The sequence below is a fragment of the Theobroma cacao genome, chromosome 6 (genome assembly GCF_000208745.1).
Source record: "Theobroma cacao cultivar B97-61/B2 chromosome 6, Criollo_cocoa_genome_V2, whole genome shotgun sequence".
NCBI classification, from domain to species: Eukaryota; Viridiplantae; Streptophyta; class Magnoliopsida; order Malvales; family Malvaceae; genus Theobroma; species Theobroma cacao.
In genome coordinates this window covers 2,396,457-2,417,616 of record NC_030855.1, presented here as the reverse complement: position 1 = coordinate 2,417,616, position 21,160 = coordinate 2,396,457, and the positions used below count along the sequence as shown (strand labels likewise).

Sequence of the window (21,160 nt, the reverse complement as noted above, 5' to 3'; positions counted from 1 at the left end):
AAAAACTTCACGTTTTGCAATTGAATTCAATTCCACCTTGATTGAGTCTTTCCATATTGGTCAATCATTTTTTTGTCTACATTCTTCAATAAATATAAGTTCAAGATCATCGTTTTTTTTCATAATATTGAGCACTATATTATATACAAAAACGTCGTCAATGTTTATGTCATTCTTGTTCCATCTTTTCCCGTTATGATATAATTGATTAAGATCTCTTCATTTTCAATGATTTCAGGTACCTACATTTCTTTTAAAATTTTATTAATTATGTCAAGGATCTCTTCTAGAGTTTCTACTTCCTCTTTCTAACCATGTTGAATATTTGCTCCTTTTTTTTTAGGATTTTATATTTTGAACGGATTGATCTCCACGCTTCTAGCCTGATTTAGACTCATTAGCAATAGCAGATTGTTCTACATCAATTCTGATTAGAGCATTTGCAGCTAGTATACATTTAGTTATTCTCTTTAGGTCAATAAATATGTCTGGCAATTAATTTACTATACTTTTCAAAAGAATTATCTTTTGAACTTTAAGTTCATATTGATTTGTGCAAGGATCAAAACTAGATAATGATAATTCATTTTAAAAATTTTCCTTTTTCAGCTGCTTATTTTCTCCCCCTAATATTAGAAAAATTGTTTCATCAAAATCACAATCGACAAACTTTGGCATGAATAAATCTTCTATTGATAATTCTAAATATTTGATTACAAATGGAGATTTGTATCCAACATATATTCCTAATCTCCTTTGAAGGCTCATCTTTGTTCGTTGTGGTGGAGCAATTGGAACATATATCGCACATCCAATAATTCTTAAATGAAAAATATTTGATTCCTGATCATAAACCAATTGTATATGGGAGAATTTATGATAACTTGTTGGCCTGATGTGTACAAGTGCTGCTGCATGCAAAATGGCATGTCTCTAAGCAGAAATTGGGAGTTTATATTTCATAAGTAATGGCCTTGCAATCAGTTTGAGGCATTTAATAAACAATTTTGCTAAACCGTTTTGTGTATGAACATGAGTAATAAATTGTTCAACATTTATTCCAGTTGACATGCAATATTTACTAAAAACTTGAGGCGTAAATTTACCAGCATTGTCAAGACGATTGAATACATAATCAGAAAAATGTGCTCGCAAAACGAATTATTTGTGCAAATAATCTTGCAAATGCCAAATTGCGAGTTGATAATAAGCATACATGTGACCATCTTGTCAATGCATTGATTAAAACCAGAAAATATCTAAATGGTTCACATGATGGATGGATGGGTTCACATATATTACCTTGAATATGTTTCAAAATAATAAAGAATTTAGTCCCAACTTTAACTGGTGATAGCCTTATAATTTATTTGTTTTGAGAGCAAGCAGCACATGAGTGTGTCATTAGATTGAAAAATCTTTTAGTTTTCCAATGAATTGTCATTTTAATCTTTAATAAATTTTCGCATCATTATTGATCCAAGATGGTCCAACCGGTCATGCCAAACATTAAAATCATCAATAAACTTCTGGTTTACTGTGAGTTTCAATTATTTTAATATTTATGTAGTTTAATATGAAGAACAAAGTGAGTAATGTTTTTTCAACACACACTTCCTACTTGAGATAATATATGTAATATAGAGGTATTAAGTGTCTCTTTCATTCGTTGTCTCAATATGATATTCATTCAGACAAATATCTTTAAAACATAATAAACTTGTTTAGACTTAATTGAAAATAATACATCTTCTATTAGAAACTGTATTCCTCAAGGTAGTAAAATATTAGCTCTTCCAAAGCCTTCAATTAATCTTGTATTACCAGATATTGTATTGACAATGGTTTTTTCCATTGTCAAGAGAGAAAAATATCTCTTGTCTTTGCATATAATGTGCGTTGTAGCAATGTTTGCTAGACATATATTTACATCATAGATCTTGGATCCAACAATATAAATATCCATATTTTTCTTCAATAAAATAAGATATATACAATAAGAAATTTACAAGTTAACATGAAATAACATTAAATACATAATTCAAATACATAAAAAGAACATATCATTTAAATATAATAAGAACATATTAAAGCATTTTCATAATATATCAATTACTATTGAGTTCATTCTCGGATATTTTCATTACCAATTAAATGATCAATTCTCTTTTTAGAACAAGAAAATCAACAACGGATATTTCCATTACCAATCATATAATTAATTCCTCTTTCAGGTGGGCAAACATAATCCTCACAAGATGTTTTAGTTTTCATTGATGCTTGATAAAATTCAAGACGTACAATAGGTATGTACAATGGTAAATACATTTTCTATATTCTTTTTATTCTTTCCATTTTTGTCTTTTCATTATTCATCCACCTTTGGTGGGTTACAAGTATTTATTTGCTTTTGATGGGTTATCCACTTTTCATGGGTTAGTGGGTTAAGGTATCCATCCACTTTTGGTGGTAAAATTATCCATCCACTTTGGTGGCAAAATTATCCATCCACTTCTGGTGGTAAAATTTTCCTTAATTAAAATAGTGATAGTGTAAATTATTATGATGACCACTTCCATGTTCATGATTATAATTATTAAATGATGTAGCATTCACTTTTAGGAATAAATAGATTCATGATCATAACCTTAATTATTAAATGATGTCCCATTCACTTCAAAGAATAGACAAATTTATAATTTTTTATTAATAGCTCGTTTTTCATATTCACTTCAAGGAATGGACATTATGATTTTTTATTAATAGCAAGAGATGAAATATAATATATACTATATGATAGCAAAATTCATATTAAGGTTGATTTTTAGGGAATGAAAAAACTAAAGAGATATCAAGTCACTTGATTTTCTAAAATCAGAAATAAAAAAAAAAACAACCTTTGTGAGAGGATGAAAACAAAATAATAATAACACTTACCTAATTTGCTAAAATCAGAAATCAAAAACCAATCATTGAAATCTTTTGGAAGCTTAAAGATGATGAAAACAAAATAATTGAGGGATCAGAGATGATCGTGTTGATAATATGTTATGAAATAAATTTTAAAATAACAACTATAAGAGAAATATAAGAGAAAGTATTTAGAGAGAAAGAAAGTATTTAGAAGGAGTAAGAATAACTTATTCAAGTGTGTATTTATAAATGAAGTCAGAGATCTATTTATAGGCCAACAACCCCTTGAATCATAATTGTAATCTAATTCTATCTAAGAATTCAAATCAGATTATATTTCTTATATCTTGCTTATTGTGCTGTTTGACTTGGTCTACACTTCTTAGGTCATAACATAATGGACATTCACATATTTGTTCATAACAAAATTAACTTATATGAAATTCTTGCCTATCTAGTGTTTTTTTATAGATAACTTTTTTCAACTCCTTCTATGTATTCCAAATTAGAATTACTATGATCACTTCATCAAAAAATAATAATAATAATATCTCACTTAACTTTTTAAAGTTATTTTTGTTAAAAAAATCCTAATTGTTGTTTAACATATATGAAATTGTTGGCAATCTGCTTTTCAAAATAAAATTGTTGCTAGTCTAATTATTATTTTTTTTTTTAAGAACAGAAATATAACAGTTACATACACTTTTACTGAGTCAAATATTGTGATACGTCAACCCCAACCCCAAAGTCTAAGTCATGCAGATAACGAATCATGATGTTTTGCCTTAAGTCCAATTCTTTGTTCAATGGTGTGAAAAGTCAGCTGAAAATGACAACAAATAAAAATAAATACGTATTAAAGAGGGCTTTATCATGTCAATTCTTAATTGATAAGAACACATCCTGTCTAATTTCTTAAAAAATGCAAAAGTTATCTATTTCTTGATCATTTCTGGTTTTACAATCCATTTTCTCTTCGTAGAGAGTACAAGTGCAACGAAAGGCTGTTAGCAAGGTGCTGTCTTGTCTAAATTCATTTACCAGCTTAAGTATGATCTTAGCTTAAGTATGATCTTTAATCCTAGCTCTAGCTTTAGCTTTAACTTATATAACTACTTATTTTTAATTCTTTGATCTTGGTTATATATAAGGCTTTCAAATTTGTTTATTAAATTCTTTCCTTTGATGAGTTGTTCTATATTTTTTTAGGTGTCTCATCAGCCAATACAAATTCTTTTGTGTTATTCTTCAATGGCTGTTTCAATGGTCCAGGAGTCCTCTTCATCAATTTCTCAATATACTTATCATGTATTCTTAAGTTTTAGAGGTGCAGATACACGTAAGAACTTTACGGATCATCTTTACATGGCTTTAGTGCATGCAGGAATTCACACATTTAGAGATGATGATGAAATTGAGAGAGGGGAGAACATAAAAGACGAAATTGAAAGAGCATTGCATGACTAAAAAATGTCTATAATTGTCTTTTCAAAGAATTATGCTTCATCAACATGGTGTCTTAACGAACTTGTCAAGATAATGGAACATAGGAAATTCTCCAAACACATTGTTTTGCCAATTTTCTATGATGTGAATCCATCTCAAGTCAAGAAGCAGACAGGGAGTTTTGCAGAAGCGTTTGCTAGACATGAAGAGAGCTTCAAGTATGAGATGGACATGGTACAAAGATGGAGGACTGCTTTAAGAGAAGTTGCGGATTTGTGCGGCATGCTTCTAGAAGATAGGTAAGCAAGTTTGAAACTATTCGATCCTTTCTTAAAAATTGCAATCCTATATATGCCCACAATTTCATGATAGTTTTTTCACTTCGTGATTGAATATTTTAATGTTTCTTTGACTTGATAAAGGACTGTTAAACTCCCAGTTGAGGTTTAATTTCAAAGCATAAATCTTCTCTTCCTTAGCCTCGTAAAGATGAACATTGAATTTCAATCTTGCTTTCGATTTATAGGGCCATCGAATGTAACTAAAAGCACCAATCTAGTGAAAAATAATTTCTCAACCTGCCTCATGGGTCATGAAATGATTGCCCCATTTTTTTTTATAAATTTCTCAAATTGTTATTTTTCATATCCTAAGTTGACATTCCTATTAGTGTTTCTTATATTACACAATAAATTTCACATGACCAAAAAGTTATAATGACTAGAGATAAAGACATAATTTCAATGAAACCAATACACTTTTCTTAAATTCTGTAATATTAAAAATAGGGACCAACAAAAAGAATTAGAAAAACATAAAAATGGCCAAATAACCCGTACTTGATGGGTTTTGTCTTGCCCCAACCTGATAGGACTATTTTTTTTTTTTGAAAATTGGGGGTCGAAGCAGGTTGGGTCGAGTTTTACAATTAAACAATTAGGCCGAGGTTGGGGTCAGGTTTAGGGTGCCCACCTTGAGGTATAATAGAAAGTATTTTATTTAATTTTATATCTACAGATATATGTATAATATATTAATAAATTTATAAATTTATTATTTAGTATTAATTAGAGATATTATCTTAATAATATATTTGCAAGGGATAGAAGTTTAACTGCTTTTGGTTGGTTTAGGACATGTTTAGACGGGCCTAATATTCTTTGTTTTGCCTTTTCCCAAATGGTGGCTGCTGGATTTGGTTTGGGAGATGATAATTCTTGTAGATCCGGGTATCCCTAAACCCGGGAGCTAGTTTCTTTGGAGTTATTTTATTTCCGCTATAAAATAATAAAATTCATAGTAATTTAAACTATGATAATTACAATAAAATTTGGAAAAAACACTTAATAATATAATATATTTAAAAGTAATTAAGATGTAATTTACATTAAAAATAAAAAATTACATGAAAATAAAAATAATATAATATAAAAAAAAGGATTTTGAGGTAGAAGAGGTCGAATGCAGGTTATATAGTTTTTTGCGTTCGAGGTTGGGTATTAAAGTTGATAACCCAGTGTCAAGGTGAAGCAAGTTTAGAATAAGAAAATATTGAGTTGGGTTGGGTTTGGAGCGGACGATATTCATTGCCATCTCTAATTTTTTTGAGTGGTACCTTTCAAGATACAAATAAAGAAAGAAAGTTCCATTTTTTTTTTAATGTGAAGAAAGTAACTTATTAAGTAAAATAGTTCATGAGATTTCTAAAAAAGAGTCCTTAATATTTAACATACATTTAAAAATTTTAACATAGGTAAGATGAGTTAAGATGAAATTAAAAATCAAAATTATGTAAACAACAAACAAAGTTAAAAAGGTTTTTACTCAATTTTCATGATGTCATTTGCTAAGTTTTATATATATATTTTTTGAAAAGTGCTAAGTTATATTTTGAATATATTAACACTTATATATTTTAACATTTGTAGATATGAATCACAATTCATTCAAGATATTATTAAACAAGTTCAAAATAAACTCCATCGCACCATTTTATATGTCCCTCCCTATTTAGTTGGAATAGATGCTCTTGCAGCACACATTAATTGGTGGTTGAGAGATGGGTCAAATAAGGTTGGCATGGCAACAATTTGCGGAATTGGAGGGATTGGGAAGACAACCATTGCCAAACTTGTTTACAATCAGAATTTCCAAAGATTTGAAAGTTACAGTTTCCTTGCTGATGTTAGAGAGACTACTCAAGAAAGCAATGGTCTGGTTCAATTGCAAAGACAACTTATTTCAGATATCTTGAAGGGGAAAGCTAACAAAATATACAATTTAGATGATGGAATCACTAAGATCAAAGAAACTATATGCCATAGACGTGTGCTTCTTGTCCTAGATGATGTGGATGATTCAAAAAAAGTAACTGAAATAATTGGAGTGCAAATTCCTTTTCATCCAGGAAGTAAAATCATTGTAACTAGCAGGCATCGATGTCTACTGAGTGATCTTTTTATTAAGCAAATGTTTGATCTTGAAGCATCATCCAATTATGGAGACTTATGCAAGGTATTTGAAGTAAAAGAATTAGCTTTCAATGAATCACTTCAACTTTTTAATTGGTATGCCTTCAGACAGAATGATCCAATTGAAAGTTATATGGATTATGCAAAGAGTATAGTGAAACATTGTGGTGGGCTTCCATTAGCTCTTCAAGTTTTGGGTTCTTCTTTGTCTAGTAAAAGTATAAATGTGTGGAGAAGTGCATTAGAGAAATTGAAAGCAATCCCTCATAGCAAAATTCAAAAGATTCTAAGAATAAGTTATGGTTCCCTACAAGATGATCATGATAAAAATCTATTCCTTGACATAGCTTGTGTATTCATCGGGAAGGATAGAGATTACACAATTAAAATTCTAGATGGTTGTGATTACTATACAGTAATTGGTATAGAAAATCTCATAAATAGGTCTCTTTTGGTTATTAATGAAAGAAACAAGTTGATGATGCATCAAATGATTAGAGATATGGGAAGGCACATTATTCGTCAAGAATCTTTTGACCTTGGCAAACGAAGCAGGTTGTGGCATAAGGACGCATTTGATGCATTAAGAGAAAAAATTGTAAGAGAGATTTCATTTTCTTCTACTCTTTTTATTCAATTTTCTAATATCGTACTTTTTTAAACTAAAAAATTCTTTCTCCAACAGGGCACACAAACAATCAAGTGCCTTACCATTGGCTTTCAAAGATTGCTAGAAGATAAGCACGGAAAGGCAACTGCAAATCATTCAAAAAATTCATTTCTCATGTCAAATGAGGTACATATAGAAACTAATGCTTTTGCAAAGATGCAGAGACTTAAACTACTTCAACTAGATTATGTAAAACTTAAAGGAGACTACAGAGACTTCCCTAAGAGCTTAATATGGTTGTGTTGGCATGGATTTCCTCAAGAATTTCTTCCTAAAGATTTAGATATTTCTAGGCTAGTTGTTCTTGAGATGTGCAACAGTAGCCTCAAATGTGTTTGGAATGATACAAAGGTGTGATACTACTTAATTTCTCTTTACTTTTTGTAAAGCAAAAACAAAATTATAAGGCTAATTTTTTTTTCCTTTTCTACAGTACTTTCTTCCAAACTTGAAGATCCTTAATCTCAGTCACTCCCATGGTCTTCTCAAAATCCTTAACTTATCAAGTCTTCATAGTCTCAAAGGTTGATGCTGAAAGATTGCACAAAGTTGATTGAGGTTGATCAATCTATTGCTGAGATAAAGACTCTTGTTGTTTTAAACCTTAAAGGTTACAAAAATCTAAGAAAACTTCCAAGGACAATTGGTTCGTTAGAATATTTGGAAGAACTTATTTTATCTGGTTGCTCAACATTTAATGATGCACCTAGGGATTTGCAGAATATGAAATCATTGAGGGTGCTTAACTTAGATGGAACTCCTATCTATGAATCCAATTCCTGGTTGTCTTGGTTATCACTAAAAAGAAGCAAAGAGTTGGGTTTCTTTTGGGCATCTTTGCCATGTTCTTTGGTAAAGTTGAGTCTTGAAAGTTGCAGACTATCTAATGATGTTATGGCTGTTGATTTGAGTTACTTACCTTCCTTGAAATCATTAAATTTAAGTAGAAACCCAATTCCTAGCCTTCCTGAGAGCATTATCCACCTTACAAACCTTGATGAACTTCTGCTGATTTGTTGCAAAGAGCTCCAATGGCTTCCAAAGCTTCCAACGAGTGGCTTGCGTGTGATAACGTCTCAATCATTGTATAGGATTTCATGTCTGCCATGCTTACTAAATTTGAAAAGGTGTATTGTCTTTGGTTGTGAAAAGCTAACTGAGGTTGAAGGTGTGTTCAAGTCGGAACCAGTTGAAAACTTTGAAGTGGAAAAGATCAAAAGCTTATTCAATATGGACTTGATCAGAAGCATTAAGTTGAAAATTTATAACTATCTTACGGACACAAAAATGGTGGCTACCACCCAGGTCTTTTCTCAGTCTACTAAAAATTTTTATTTTCTTCTTATACATTATTTAATACTTTCATAAATAATGGTTTTAATGTCTCAGATATTTCATGATGGCGACATAACTAGCTGCTTTGTCTTCGGAAATGAGGTTCCAATCTTATTTGAGTCTCGCTCTAAAGGGTCTAAAATTTCTTTTTCTTTGCCACAAAATCCTGGTGAAAAAGTTTGTTGGTTAAAACTATGCATAGTATATTCTCTTGTTAGTGATGAGATATTTGAATATCTAGCATCGGTGCAAATTGTTAATGAGACCAAGAAGTTGACGTGGTCTTATTTCTCAAGTTTCATTGGAATTCCTAAAACCAATAGTAACACAATCTTATGGCTAATCCATTGGCCAATAATGGATTATCAGTTGGAACATGGTGATTTAGTGAGCTGCAAATTATCAACTTCTGGTTTCAATGTAAGAGAATTTGGTGTTACTTGTGTATCAAAAACCAAGGTTATGTATGAAGATGATACTCCACAATACTCTCAAGGTATGATTGCACCTAATAGCATTTATAAGAACTTTTTATCTTTTTGGCTTGACTTTATATATCAATTGTTTCTTATATCTTGCTTTTTTCATGGAAATTTTTTAAATTAATATATGAATTTTTGAGATAAAAAAAACTAAGTACACGATATGTTAGCATGTCAAAGCATTATCAATTATGACATGTTAGAATGTTATGTCAATGTCACATAATATAAAATGATAAATGACACTTTGATTAAGTCAATCTTTAATTATAAAGACTTATTGGATTCAAAATAAAAGCACAATGACTTATTTGACTCAAAATAAAAGTATAAGAACTTGATTAATGCAATAAAAGTGTAAAGGTTTGTTTAAATTTTCTTAAATAATTTAAGGATTTTTTTAGATATTATGTCAAAAATATTTTTAATACTTAAATAATAAATAGGAAAAAATAGGCCTTATTGCCCAAGCTTAAGTTTTTGAATTGTTAATTGAGCTTGGTCTATCTTATAAGCACCTATAGATGCTTGCTTTAGGTCAAAATATTTATAAATCACCCTAGGTTAACTATAGCAATAAATATAAAAAGAGCTAATGATGATAGGATTGTTGGATTGCACCTTATTACAAGATATTGTTTTTTTTTAAGGCCTACCTTGACGATATTATCATTTTGAAAAAAGGCACCTTGTGAGGGAACATGTCTTTATTTATAAGTTACAATTCAATCTTTGGTTCTTAAAGATGTGGAATCTAATTTTTTTCAAAAAAAGAAAAGATGTGGAATTTTTTCCCTCAACATTAACACCCCAATCAGAGTAGATTGTGTTTTCTTTGAAGGTCAGTATGGGAGTCCCACAAACAAAGCCATTTGTTAATGCTAGATTTATTGGACTACATTAGATTACAAGATATTATCTATTTTGAGATTTGTTATTGCAATTTTGTTCTTTTGAAAAAAAGTACCTCGTAGGGAAAAAGTATGCCGTTACTTATAAGTCATATATAATCAAGTCCTCGATTCTTAAAAATGGAAGATCTTTCCCCCTTAACAAAAGCCTTTTCACTTATAATATTGTTCCTATTCTTATACATATGATCTTAAGCTACAAAAATGATATGTAGCATTTTCTCATCTATTCTTGTCCTTTTCCTATAATTTCAACCTAAGTCTTCTAAATTAATTGGGTCTCAAATTCTTAGCATTCTTTTAATATATTAATATTAATTTTAACCTGGATCCTAATTTAAAATTTAATTTTTTTTTTCATGCACCACTATACTATTGTATCTTCAAGGCTTTTTTTGTTGTATTTTTAAATTCAATTTTTTTATACACGAATACTCATGGAAATGTAGTATTTGATTATTAAAATTGTATAATAATGACATATTTATTTTTTTCATCTTTTAGAAAATGAAGATATTTGGAGAGAGATTGAGTTGAAAGTTAATGAAGAATTACTCAAATTGGGCTCAAGTGGAAATATCAAAGTGCAAATTTACAATGATTTAGAGGAATAAAAAATGATTGCTTCCCCTAAGGTTTCCTTGATCTCCTTTCTAATATTTTTGGTTTATTATTCTTTTCTTTCTTTTTATAACTTATAATTAATTTAATATTGTTACAGGTGTTATATGATTGTGGGATAATTAGCATGTATGATATATATGACCTTCCAAAGGGTCGGTACGACTATCATGCTGTCGGAAACAAGGTTTCATTTGTAGTGGCCCGAAGCCTTGGTCAACATATTGTCTATCTAAACTTGGGGGCCATTCTTTTTAAGGAAGACAATAAAATATTTGATTTTTTATCACGTATTGAGATTGTCAACAAGACCAAAGATACTAAATAGATCTATTATAAAAATTTCATCGGAATTCCTAACGCCAAGAACAATATTTTTTGGTTTAGTTCTTGGAGATTTATGGGTGAATTGGAAGAAGGTGATCAAGTGAGTTGTACAGTATTTTCTGATTTATATGTAAAAGAATTTGTCATTGATCTCGTATATGAACTTGATGACGACCTTCAGCATAAATGCAACTCTGCTGGTCAACATTTGCAAGGTAATACTATATATTCTTGTTGGCTTTTTCCTCTTTTTTTATATCACTTGTTCAAGTCTCAAAGGACTCTTTATAGGATTCAGAGTTTAGACAAATTAGAGTAATTATATGTAGGATCATGATGAAGCAAATAGGACAATTCATCTACTTCTTGTTGTAATTAAAAGATTCATGCCCTAAAATGGTTTTTGACATATCAATGCAAGAATTGTCATTGATAGCAAAGGTTCTTTGTTTTCTGTTTTAATTTCATATCACCTCCATGTTGTTATTTCTCTCTCCTCTCTTAAGGTCTTATCTATTACCATGCCCAAATCAACACCCCAAAATAAAAAGGATGAGCATGGTTTGGTTTGGATCAGTTTTTCAAGGGTAAATCTAGATCAAATTGCAAATTTTGGTTTTTATTTAAAAAAAAAAACAAATCATATTGTAATGAAAATCAAATTAAAATATAATAATTCAGTTTGATTAATTTGGTTTTTTTTTTTGAATGGCATCATATGTTATTAAAATGATAGAGCCTCATCAGCAGATGAGAACTCTTCAATACAAGGTGCCACAAACAGAAACAGAGAACAAATGGAAAACGTTCTCAAGACCAATGCAGACAATAAAAACAAGTGGAAAGTCATCAAAAGAAGACAGAAACAACACTAAGGGAACCCATAAGGAAAAAAAAAAACTAAGCAAACAGTTAAAGATGATCAGTTGAGCGATCCACTGCCAATTTGGCAAGTCTGTCAGCCAGGTGATTAGCCTTTCTTGATGTATGAATAACAGACCAATTCTTGATTTTGTTCTTCAAACAATTGATATGGTCATGATCCCTTTAAATCTCCAAGGAACAGAAAATGTTTGGTTAACCCACAAACAGCATTAGACGAATCAAATTCAACAATGAAGGAATGAATACAGCACCATGAAAAAGCTACAAAAAGATAAAAAAAACTTCCTTAATAGCAAGGATTTCTTCCATATTGGAATCACCATGGCCAAGCGGTTTGGAAAAGAGGATTTTAACATGTTCTTCATGATTATGCATTGCACCACCCATACCAGAAGGACTGGGGCAACCCCGAGCAGCACCATCAATATTGAACTTCATAAAACCCATCGAAGGTTTACCCCAATCACACTTCTTCCTAGATTTTTACTTGGAACATGGAGCATTAATACAAGTTGGCAAAGAAAACATATCAGTAACAGAAGAATTAACCTGTGGCAATTTGGCTCTTATCCACCATCTCACTTTAAGCTTCACAATATGAAAAATGTACCTATGATCCCAAAGATTATCATTAAAAACAAGATTGTTTCTATGAATCCAAATAGTCCAAAGGATCACCAAAAAAACCAGTCGCCAAACGGAGTTGCGATCATAATCAGAAAATTTATCATTCCAGGCAATGAAAAGATCACACATCTTACCAAGAAAGACCCTTGAGATGCCCCAAGCTTTAAGTCACCAAGTCCATACTTTCCAAACATCCTGACATTCATTAAATAGGTGGTCAATATACCCAATTTCATAACTACAAATAGGACCAAGGGTAGAATTATGATTGATAATTCATCTTTTTAGTAATTCAGCTTTCACAACAATACCACCTTTCATGACTTGCCAACAAAACATCTCACACTTAGGTGGTGCAAGATTAGCCCATATTAAATTCCAAAACTTACTTTCCCCATCAGAGGCACCAAGAGCTTAACAAGCTGATCGATAAAATTTGCTAACAGAGTAAACACCACTAAGGTTCTTTTTCCAAATTATTCTATCCAGTTTATCTTTGATAAGGGAGAAATTCATAATAATTTAATAAGAAGATCCCATTATCCCTTTTCCCAATCAAAGAGCACTCTTCTTAAAGGAATATTCCAACACCAAAAATAATCAATCCACTCACCATAACCATTAAGAAAGCCATTTTTACATAAAGATGGGGCGAAAATTCAAAGAAAGGATGATTTAAGAGGTGAACCATCATACCAACAATCATGCCAAAATTTAATTCTATTCTCCATGCTTGGAGAGAATCCAATCCCATTCTTAACAATGCAAGATAAACTATCATTGGAAGTCAAGGGTTTAACAATATTCTTCCAAAGATAAGACATGTTCCTTGATGAAAAACAAATGGGAAGAACAGAGTTAGGATTCATACCATTTTTCTCGATAATAGTTTCATGCCAAAGGCTATCATTTTCCACTCCAAAATGCCATATCCATTTGTGGAGCATAGTAGAATTTTTAATGTGCAGATTAACAATTCCTAACCCGCCCATCTTTAGGAGGACAAACAAAATCCTAATTGACATGGTGCATTTTCCTTCTATTACTATAGTGCTCCAAAGGAATCTTCTTATGATTTTATCAAGCTTGTCTTTAATTTCAATAGGCATCCAAAATAAAGACATAAAATAAACCGGCAACAAAGCAAGGATATAATTAATCAAGATAACTCTGCCACCAGAAGAAAAAAGATTAGCTTTCTAGCTTGCCAATCTTGACTCGAATTTGTCAATGATAGGATTTCATAAGGCCTTTGAATTGAGATGATCACCAATAGGAAGGCCCAGATATGAAGCAAGAAATTTATCAACATTCCAGTAAATAATTCTGGCCTGCTCATTGAAAAGATTTCTTACCACCCCAATACCATATAAGAAACTTCGTTGGAAATTAGTTTTCAAACCTAAGATGAGTTGAAAACATCAGAGAATGCAGCGAGTACATAATAAATTGTCTAGGTCTGGTTTGCAGAAGAAGATGGCATCGTCCGCAAATTGAAAATGGGAAACCACCAGACCATTCCTTCCAACATTAATACCACGTAGAAATCCTAAAGGGACAACACTATTAATCATCGAATTCAAGGCCTCACCCACAAGATTAAAGAGAAAGGATGAAAAGGTACACCCTTGGCAAAACCCCCTATGCATTGAAAGCTACCTGGTGGGAGTACCGTTAGCCAAAACAAGGCTTGAGCGGTGGATATGCAAGAATGAATCCATTTACACCATTTGAATCTGAAACCCATTTTGCCCATAAGAAAATCTAAAACTCCCAGTCAATACAATCATAAGCTTTTTGAAAACCAATTTTAAAAATAACGCCACTTTTAGAATCCTTTTCATATGATCAATGATCTCATTAGTAATTCGGACACAATCCAAAATTTGTCGACCCTGAGTGAAGGTGAACTTTATCGGGCCAGTGATATTCCCCATAACAAGTTTAAGCCTATTAGCCAAGACTTTTGCCACTAGTTTATAAAGACAGCCCACACGGTTTATAGGATGAAAATCAGAAATATTTTTCGAATTAGCCCTTATTGAGATAAGAGAATTAAAAGAGGAATTCATTCTTCTATCCAAGGAACCAAAATTAAAAAAAGAATCAGAAAATAGAGACATCAAATCATTCGTGATTTTACCCCACTGGTTTTTTAAGAAAGCCATATTGAAACCATTAGGACCTAGCGCTTTATTGCCATCAGAATTTTCAATAGGAGACCAAATTTTAGCTTCAGAAAAAGGCTCTTCAAGATGTGAAGCAAAAGAAGAATCCAAAGAGTTTAAAAGAGAATTAAACTAAAAAATTTTTAAAACAGTCATCTTCTTAAAGTGATTCACAAAAAAGGTAGTAATAAAATTCAAAATAGATTCTGGTTCTGAAAAAACTTTAACATTGACAGAAATTTTATCAATCCAGTTCAATCTTCTTTTGTTGGAAGCAACCATGCGAAAGAATTTAGTATTACGATTTCCCTCAAGAAACCACTTAATTCTAGATTTTTGGTACCAAGAAAGTTCTTCTATTTTGTAAAGATTCCATAATTCAACTTTAAGATGAATAAAATCCTCCCCAAGAGATAAATTATTAGGCCCCTGCTGTAAAGCCATAAGTTTCCCCTGAATATCAATCTCTAAAATAGAGATTTTGTCATCAAATTTCCTAAAAGTTGACTGCTGCCACAACTTGATTTTTGGTTTAAAAGATTTGAGCCTTTCCCACAATAGAACTCTAGAACTATTGAAATAAACTATGGCATCCCATACAAAATTCCTCAACTCTTGGAAGCTATCATTTTCAAGCCAAAAATTGAAAAACTGGAAAAGCCTAGGACCCTAAGAGTTAAAACCATCACATAAAGAAATAGGATTATGATTTGAAAGAGATGATGGAAGACATCTCCGCACAAGGTCATGCCAGTCAGGATAGAACTGAAGGTCGACATGGAATCTGTCAGGCCTGTTAAATGAAGGCGGGTCTCGATTGTTACACCAAGAAAAGCTACCTCCAAATAGAGGAAGATCTAACAAACTAACATCATTGATGAATTATTGAAAATGAAGAATGGTTCTTTCACTACCCTACCAGCCCAATATCTCCTTATACGAAAGAACAATATTAAAATCACCCCCCAAACACTAAGGCAGATTGGACTCATTAATAATCTCGGCAAGTTCAAGCCAAATAGATCTTTTGTCATCTTCATCATTAGGGCCATAAATGTTCCCAAAACCCACCTATCTACTGACCTTTTTAAGAGTCTTAATTAACAAAGTAAAGTGCTTCCTTTCTATTCTAGATTCACAAGAGAAAAAGAGTCCTACCAAGCAGAAATCAATCCCCCAGAAGCTCCTTTAGAAAAAACACAAGCCCAAGAAATACCATTAATATTCCAAAGGCTGCTGAATAAATGGGAATTAATAGATTTCAGTTTAGATTTATTGTTAAAATTCTCCATCCACACAAGTATACGTATAAGAAAGATAATACAACTGTAAGCAGAGTATCGATCACATTAAAAATTGATTTAAAATTTTACTAATTACTAAAATTACAATAATTTAATCTTATTTAAATAATTAAAAATTAATTAACAAAAGAAAGAAACTAATTAACAATAATTAAAAATCAAAGAAAAAATTTAATTGAATAAAAATAAATTTAAACAAGCTTAGGATTAAGATATCCCTCTCACTTCTTCTAAATCTTACCTCTCTCTCTCTTAACTTATTCCAATATATTAAATCGCTACCCTGAAGTCTTCAATTATTTATAAGGCTTTTTCGAAACTCTTATAAAAATATCTACTTTAATTAAAACACTATAACCCTATGTGACTTCAAATTAAAATAGATTCATCAAGTTCAGGCTCTAATCTTGGCTACATATGGTGTCACGACCAGGTACTCTCCTCAAGCCCGTGACAACCGTCGTGATGTCCCGATAGATATACATTACCCGAAATGCCAATCGAAACCCTGCAAGGCTTTAATATCAATTTTTTCGCCTCCCCTGCGAGCAATAGTTGCTAATATCATATTTTAAAAGATTATAAGCTATTTCCAAACCAAAACAATAAAAAAAATATAATTTNTAAAAATGTAGTATATGAGTGAAAGATACATATTTCATAACCAAAATTAAGTTTAGATGTCTAAAACATTCATTTAGGGTGAAATTGTAGCTAATAGAATAAAATAAAAATATTAAATGAAATATTCTATTTTCTCATAAAACAATATTTATAGAGATATCCGTAAATAATTTTTGGAGCATAAAAGCAAAATAAATTCGTACATACAATAACACAGTGAGCCAGAGTGTGTAATTTAAATTATAATGACATGTGGGCCCCCGAATGACCAAAGGTAACAAAGGCTATGAACCTACAATTTTTTAAGATGCAAATCCAACTGTAGTCCTCGACGAAATCAGCTATCTACAGATTATCTTGAGCCTGAAATGGGTGAAAAGGAGGTGGTGAGTTTATATAAACTCAGTGAGTAAACAAACATCATCTAAAATATCTAGAGCCGAGTAAATGGAGACAACTTAAAATAGTTCCTCGTACTATGATTCACAACGTTTCAAACTCATTTCAACTAAATAAAATAAATTCATTTCACTCAAATAATCAACATGGCTTATGAATTTCTTAAAAATTTGGCTCGTGCCAAAACTTATTCTCGGGGATACCTTGGACGAGGCATCTAACCGAGTCCGCCATAGTTGTTAAAGAAAAGTTCATATAAGCTTAAAACACATTTTTACATTCAAAAGCATAGCCGTTCCTTAGCGTTGGCTGAGTTCACTCTCACGTGATGGTTTAGCGTGTAATGAACTCTAAAGCTTTACCTCAGGAGTTACCCTCCGCGCCTCTCGTACCGAGGTAAAATATAACAGGGTTTACCATGCCCCTCTAATAGGCTGGTCCACAGAAACCCGCCCACTGCAGTAAGCTAATCGATATCCCACCAAATCAATAAAAGTTTCGACAGCATGACATGGCAATTATATTACTACCCAGCCTATCAAGGCAAAACAAATAGTTCATACAATTTCAACACAATTTGCAATTCAGCCATTGATGCCAATATCACCATAAGCCATTTAATTCAAACCATAAATTTACAACACAAACAAATAGTCTCTAATTACTCAATTTCTAAAATCATCATTTAATTTCAAAATGATTTATAAAACTCATTTCATTTAATCACATTTTACTTATAAAACATAAGGATTTACCATTTAAACTTATTTTTCTATAAAATCACAAAAATGAATAAAAACTACTTTAGATAATTAAAACGATAATAAGGTTACTCACGATATCGGGAGTCGAAGTACTCCTAGTCCCGATCTTCGGGTACTATCTCCTTACTCTTATCGAAAGTTTCACCACCTATACACAATACACGATAAATAATTCAATATATTGTGTCATGTCATTATAAATCTATTTCAGGCTCTATATGAATGCATGAGGTTGTTTGGATAGTCACTTAAAGACGGTGTTACACTTTGGTTCAATTGTGATCGGAATGGATCAGTTTTCGACCTAATTAGAACTCTCCATCTTTGATTTAACTAAAACATCCAAATTGACTCCAATTATATTCATCACACTTCCAATGTCCCAAAATGCACCAAAGCGCCTCAATGAGCTTGACTTTCTCATTATTATTCAACTTATTTACTAAAAGAACTTTACTTTAAAATTACTATTTTCGATTTCCATCACCACCATTCATTAAATTCTAACTAAATAACACAAGATATCACAAAAATCATCATCACTAGGTTCCTTATGAAATTCGGCCATGGTGGGTGCAAAAATACTATGATTTTTCATACTTGATTTTTTTTACACCATAAATCATTAGTTCCTAACCAAATCACTTGATATGAAATCAAATGCACCATCAACATACCATAAGGAAGATTCGGCCAATGAGGGTGATGGAAGAACATGAATTTTTTCTTATTTGTTTTTCATGCTACACATCACCAACTAACTAAAAACACTAGAATAACATGTTTTCCAACTAAATCCAAGATCAAAATCCCTCCCTCCATGTCCGGCCAGCAAAGGTATCTTCATGCAAACTTGATTCTCAATCATGGAAAATGAAAAAGAATGCATAGGAAAGGTAGATCACAAGCTAAAATCAAGAAATTTTACCTTTACTTGCTTAATTTCTTGAAATCCACTAATTTTCCCTTGAATTTTTGCTCACTAGGGTTTGTTCTTTCTTTCTTTCCTCTTTTCCTTGGCGAGGCTGAACATATGGGAGTGAAATGGAAGAGTCATGTGCTGATTTTTAATGTAAATTATAAAGAAATGAAAGCTTGCCACTTGTCACCATTCCATTGGTCCATGTTTAACAATTAACAACTAAGCTTTCTTTCACCACCACATAAAATATCTCAATTATCCATAATATAAAATGTTAATTGATGAAATCCTTAGGCATGACAAGTGATGGGTGGTATAAAATTCCAATTTTGCCCTTAGGTGGCAAAATGACCATTTTGTCCCTACATCATGAAAATTCCAATTTGACTCCAAATCAATCCTCGAACTCCAAATCACCATATTAAGTCATTCTGAGTTTTCAAAATTCTCAATTTCATCTTAAAATCTCTATTTGGACTAGTTCGAGGCTTAATTCAGCTTAGTTGTACCACTAGGTTCACTACAGACTTTTAACGATTTTTTTCGGGACTTTCCAAGTATGCAAACATATTATCAAGCACATGAATGACATGGCAAATATTTTATAGAGTTGGGCTTGACATATGGAATATAGGTATATCTCTATTCTATACATAAATCAATTTATTCAACCAAGTAAATAAATATGATCATATGTTATTCTAATTTTATTCTTCACTAAACTCTCTATCCAAAGTTGTGTTTAGGTTTCTAAATCAATTTAATTAGTAATCAGGCAATTAAAAGCATTGAGGACAAATAAGAATATACAATTCAATTCCATTGAAAATAAGCTAGAAATAGATTAAAACTTTAGATTACATGTGAGTTCAATTGCAGTCCTAGAAAAAGAACTTTAGCAACTCATAATTGCAATAATAAATAAAAAAATATGAAGTTTAGCCATCAAGAGTAACAAGAATAATAAAAGCTAAGGAAGAAGAAAATAAACAAATTTTACAATCTTGATCTTCAATGTTCAGCCTCAACCTTTTAACTTCTTGAATTTCTCTTAAGATTTTCTTCTTATGGCTAGCTTCTTCTCAAGTTATCTATATATAATCGAAACTAATTAACCTAATTTGTCATAAACTTAACTACTTTAGCCTAATGACTCTTAATTTCAGCTTAAAATAAGTGTAGAGCCCAGAGGACTTAAGTCAGCTCGAATCCTTTTCTTTCTTGCAACAACTTATTCAAATTTTTCTCTTCGATGTCGTGGCACACCCCATCAATGCCGCTATGCTCCCTTGGCTTCAAGCCTTCTCTTTTTGACTACAACACTCTGGCAACTTTCAATGCAATTTTCTCTATCATCGAGGCATAAATGGGCAAAGTAACTTGAATGAAAGTTGTAACTCTATCTCTTAGCTTTCCATCGGTCAAGAATGACTTTATTTGGACATTGGAATTGAGATTGGGATTGAAAGTTATGCTCAAATTATTGTGACATATACAAACAGAGCTTGAGCTCTCTAAACACTTTTCTTCAGCAAAATCAAGCCTTATTCCTTTAAAGTCCCACAAAAATATAAAAATTAATAAATATTAACTAAACTAAGGCAAATAAATATAAAAATAGTATAAAATAAAATAACTTAATAAAAATAAACTAATTAGAAAATAACTAAAAATAACTAAATACTATTATAAACTCAAGAACTTAACTAACTTTTAAGAACAATTCTAAGATTAAAATAATTCTATTTTATCAAGACTCTCATAAAAACACCATATTCAACTTAACTGGTAAGATTTTCCTTTTAAAAGATTTTTTTTCACCACTATTCATCCCTTTGACATTCCATGTGAGAAATAACATAGGGGAAAAAAACCCCAAGACACATAGAAAAGATTACATATCCTAAAAGATATCTATATCAACCAAGGCATTAATAACCTGAGGATTCGGATCATGAAAAAAAAAAACCCCCAAAGCTATTAGCCAATTTTACAAAATCAGTGGTTTCCCTTTTAATAATCGAATTCTATGGGCAATGTTTGCATCAAAAACAAAATTGTCTCTAGGTAAAATGGAAAGGGACTTAGAATTACTCAAACCAGCAAAAATGCCCTCCTTCAACTTCTTCCTTCTTTTTTTAGCTGAACCCTACTTCTCCTTATTTTTGTGCACTAACAAAATCTTAGGAGAGGATCCCTTTGATAGATTCCTTTTAATGCAACAAATTAGAGAAACCCAAAGAATTAAACTTTTTTTGCAAACTAACCTATTATCACCCGAAATGGGA

The 21,160-nt window shown here is 31.3% G+C and overlaps 1 protein-coding gene and 1 pseudogene across 1 annotated transcript; both read left to right on the top strand.

Annotated features, from left to right (window-relative positions):
* LOC18595296 lies at positions 3,862 to 8,023 on the top strand (annotated as a pseudogene).
* On the top strand, positions 8,030 to 11,426 carry LOC18507151 (disease resistance protein LAZ5). Its single transcript, XM_018123172.1, has 4 exons — positions 8,030 to 8,808; positions 8,893 to 9,334; positions 10,736 to 10,866; positions 10,953 to 11,426. Exons 1-3 carry the CDS (start codon positions 8,032 to 8,034, stop codon positions 10,843 to 10,845), a joined length of 1,329 nt encoding a protein of 442 aa, XP_017978661.1. The 5' UTR covers positions 8,030 to 8,031; the 3' UTR covers positions 10,846 to 10,866; positions 10,953 to 11,426.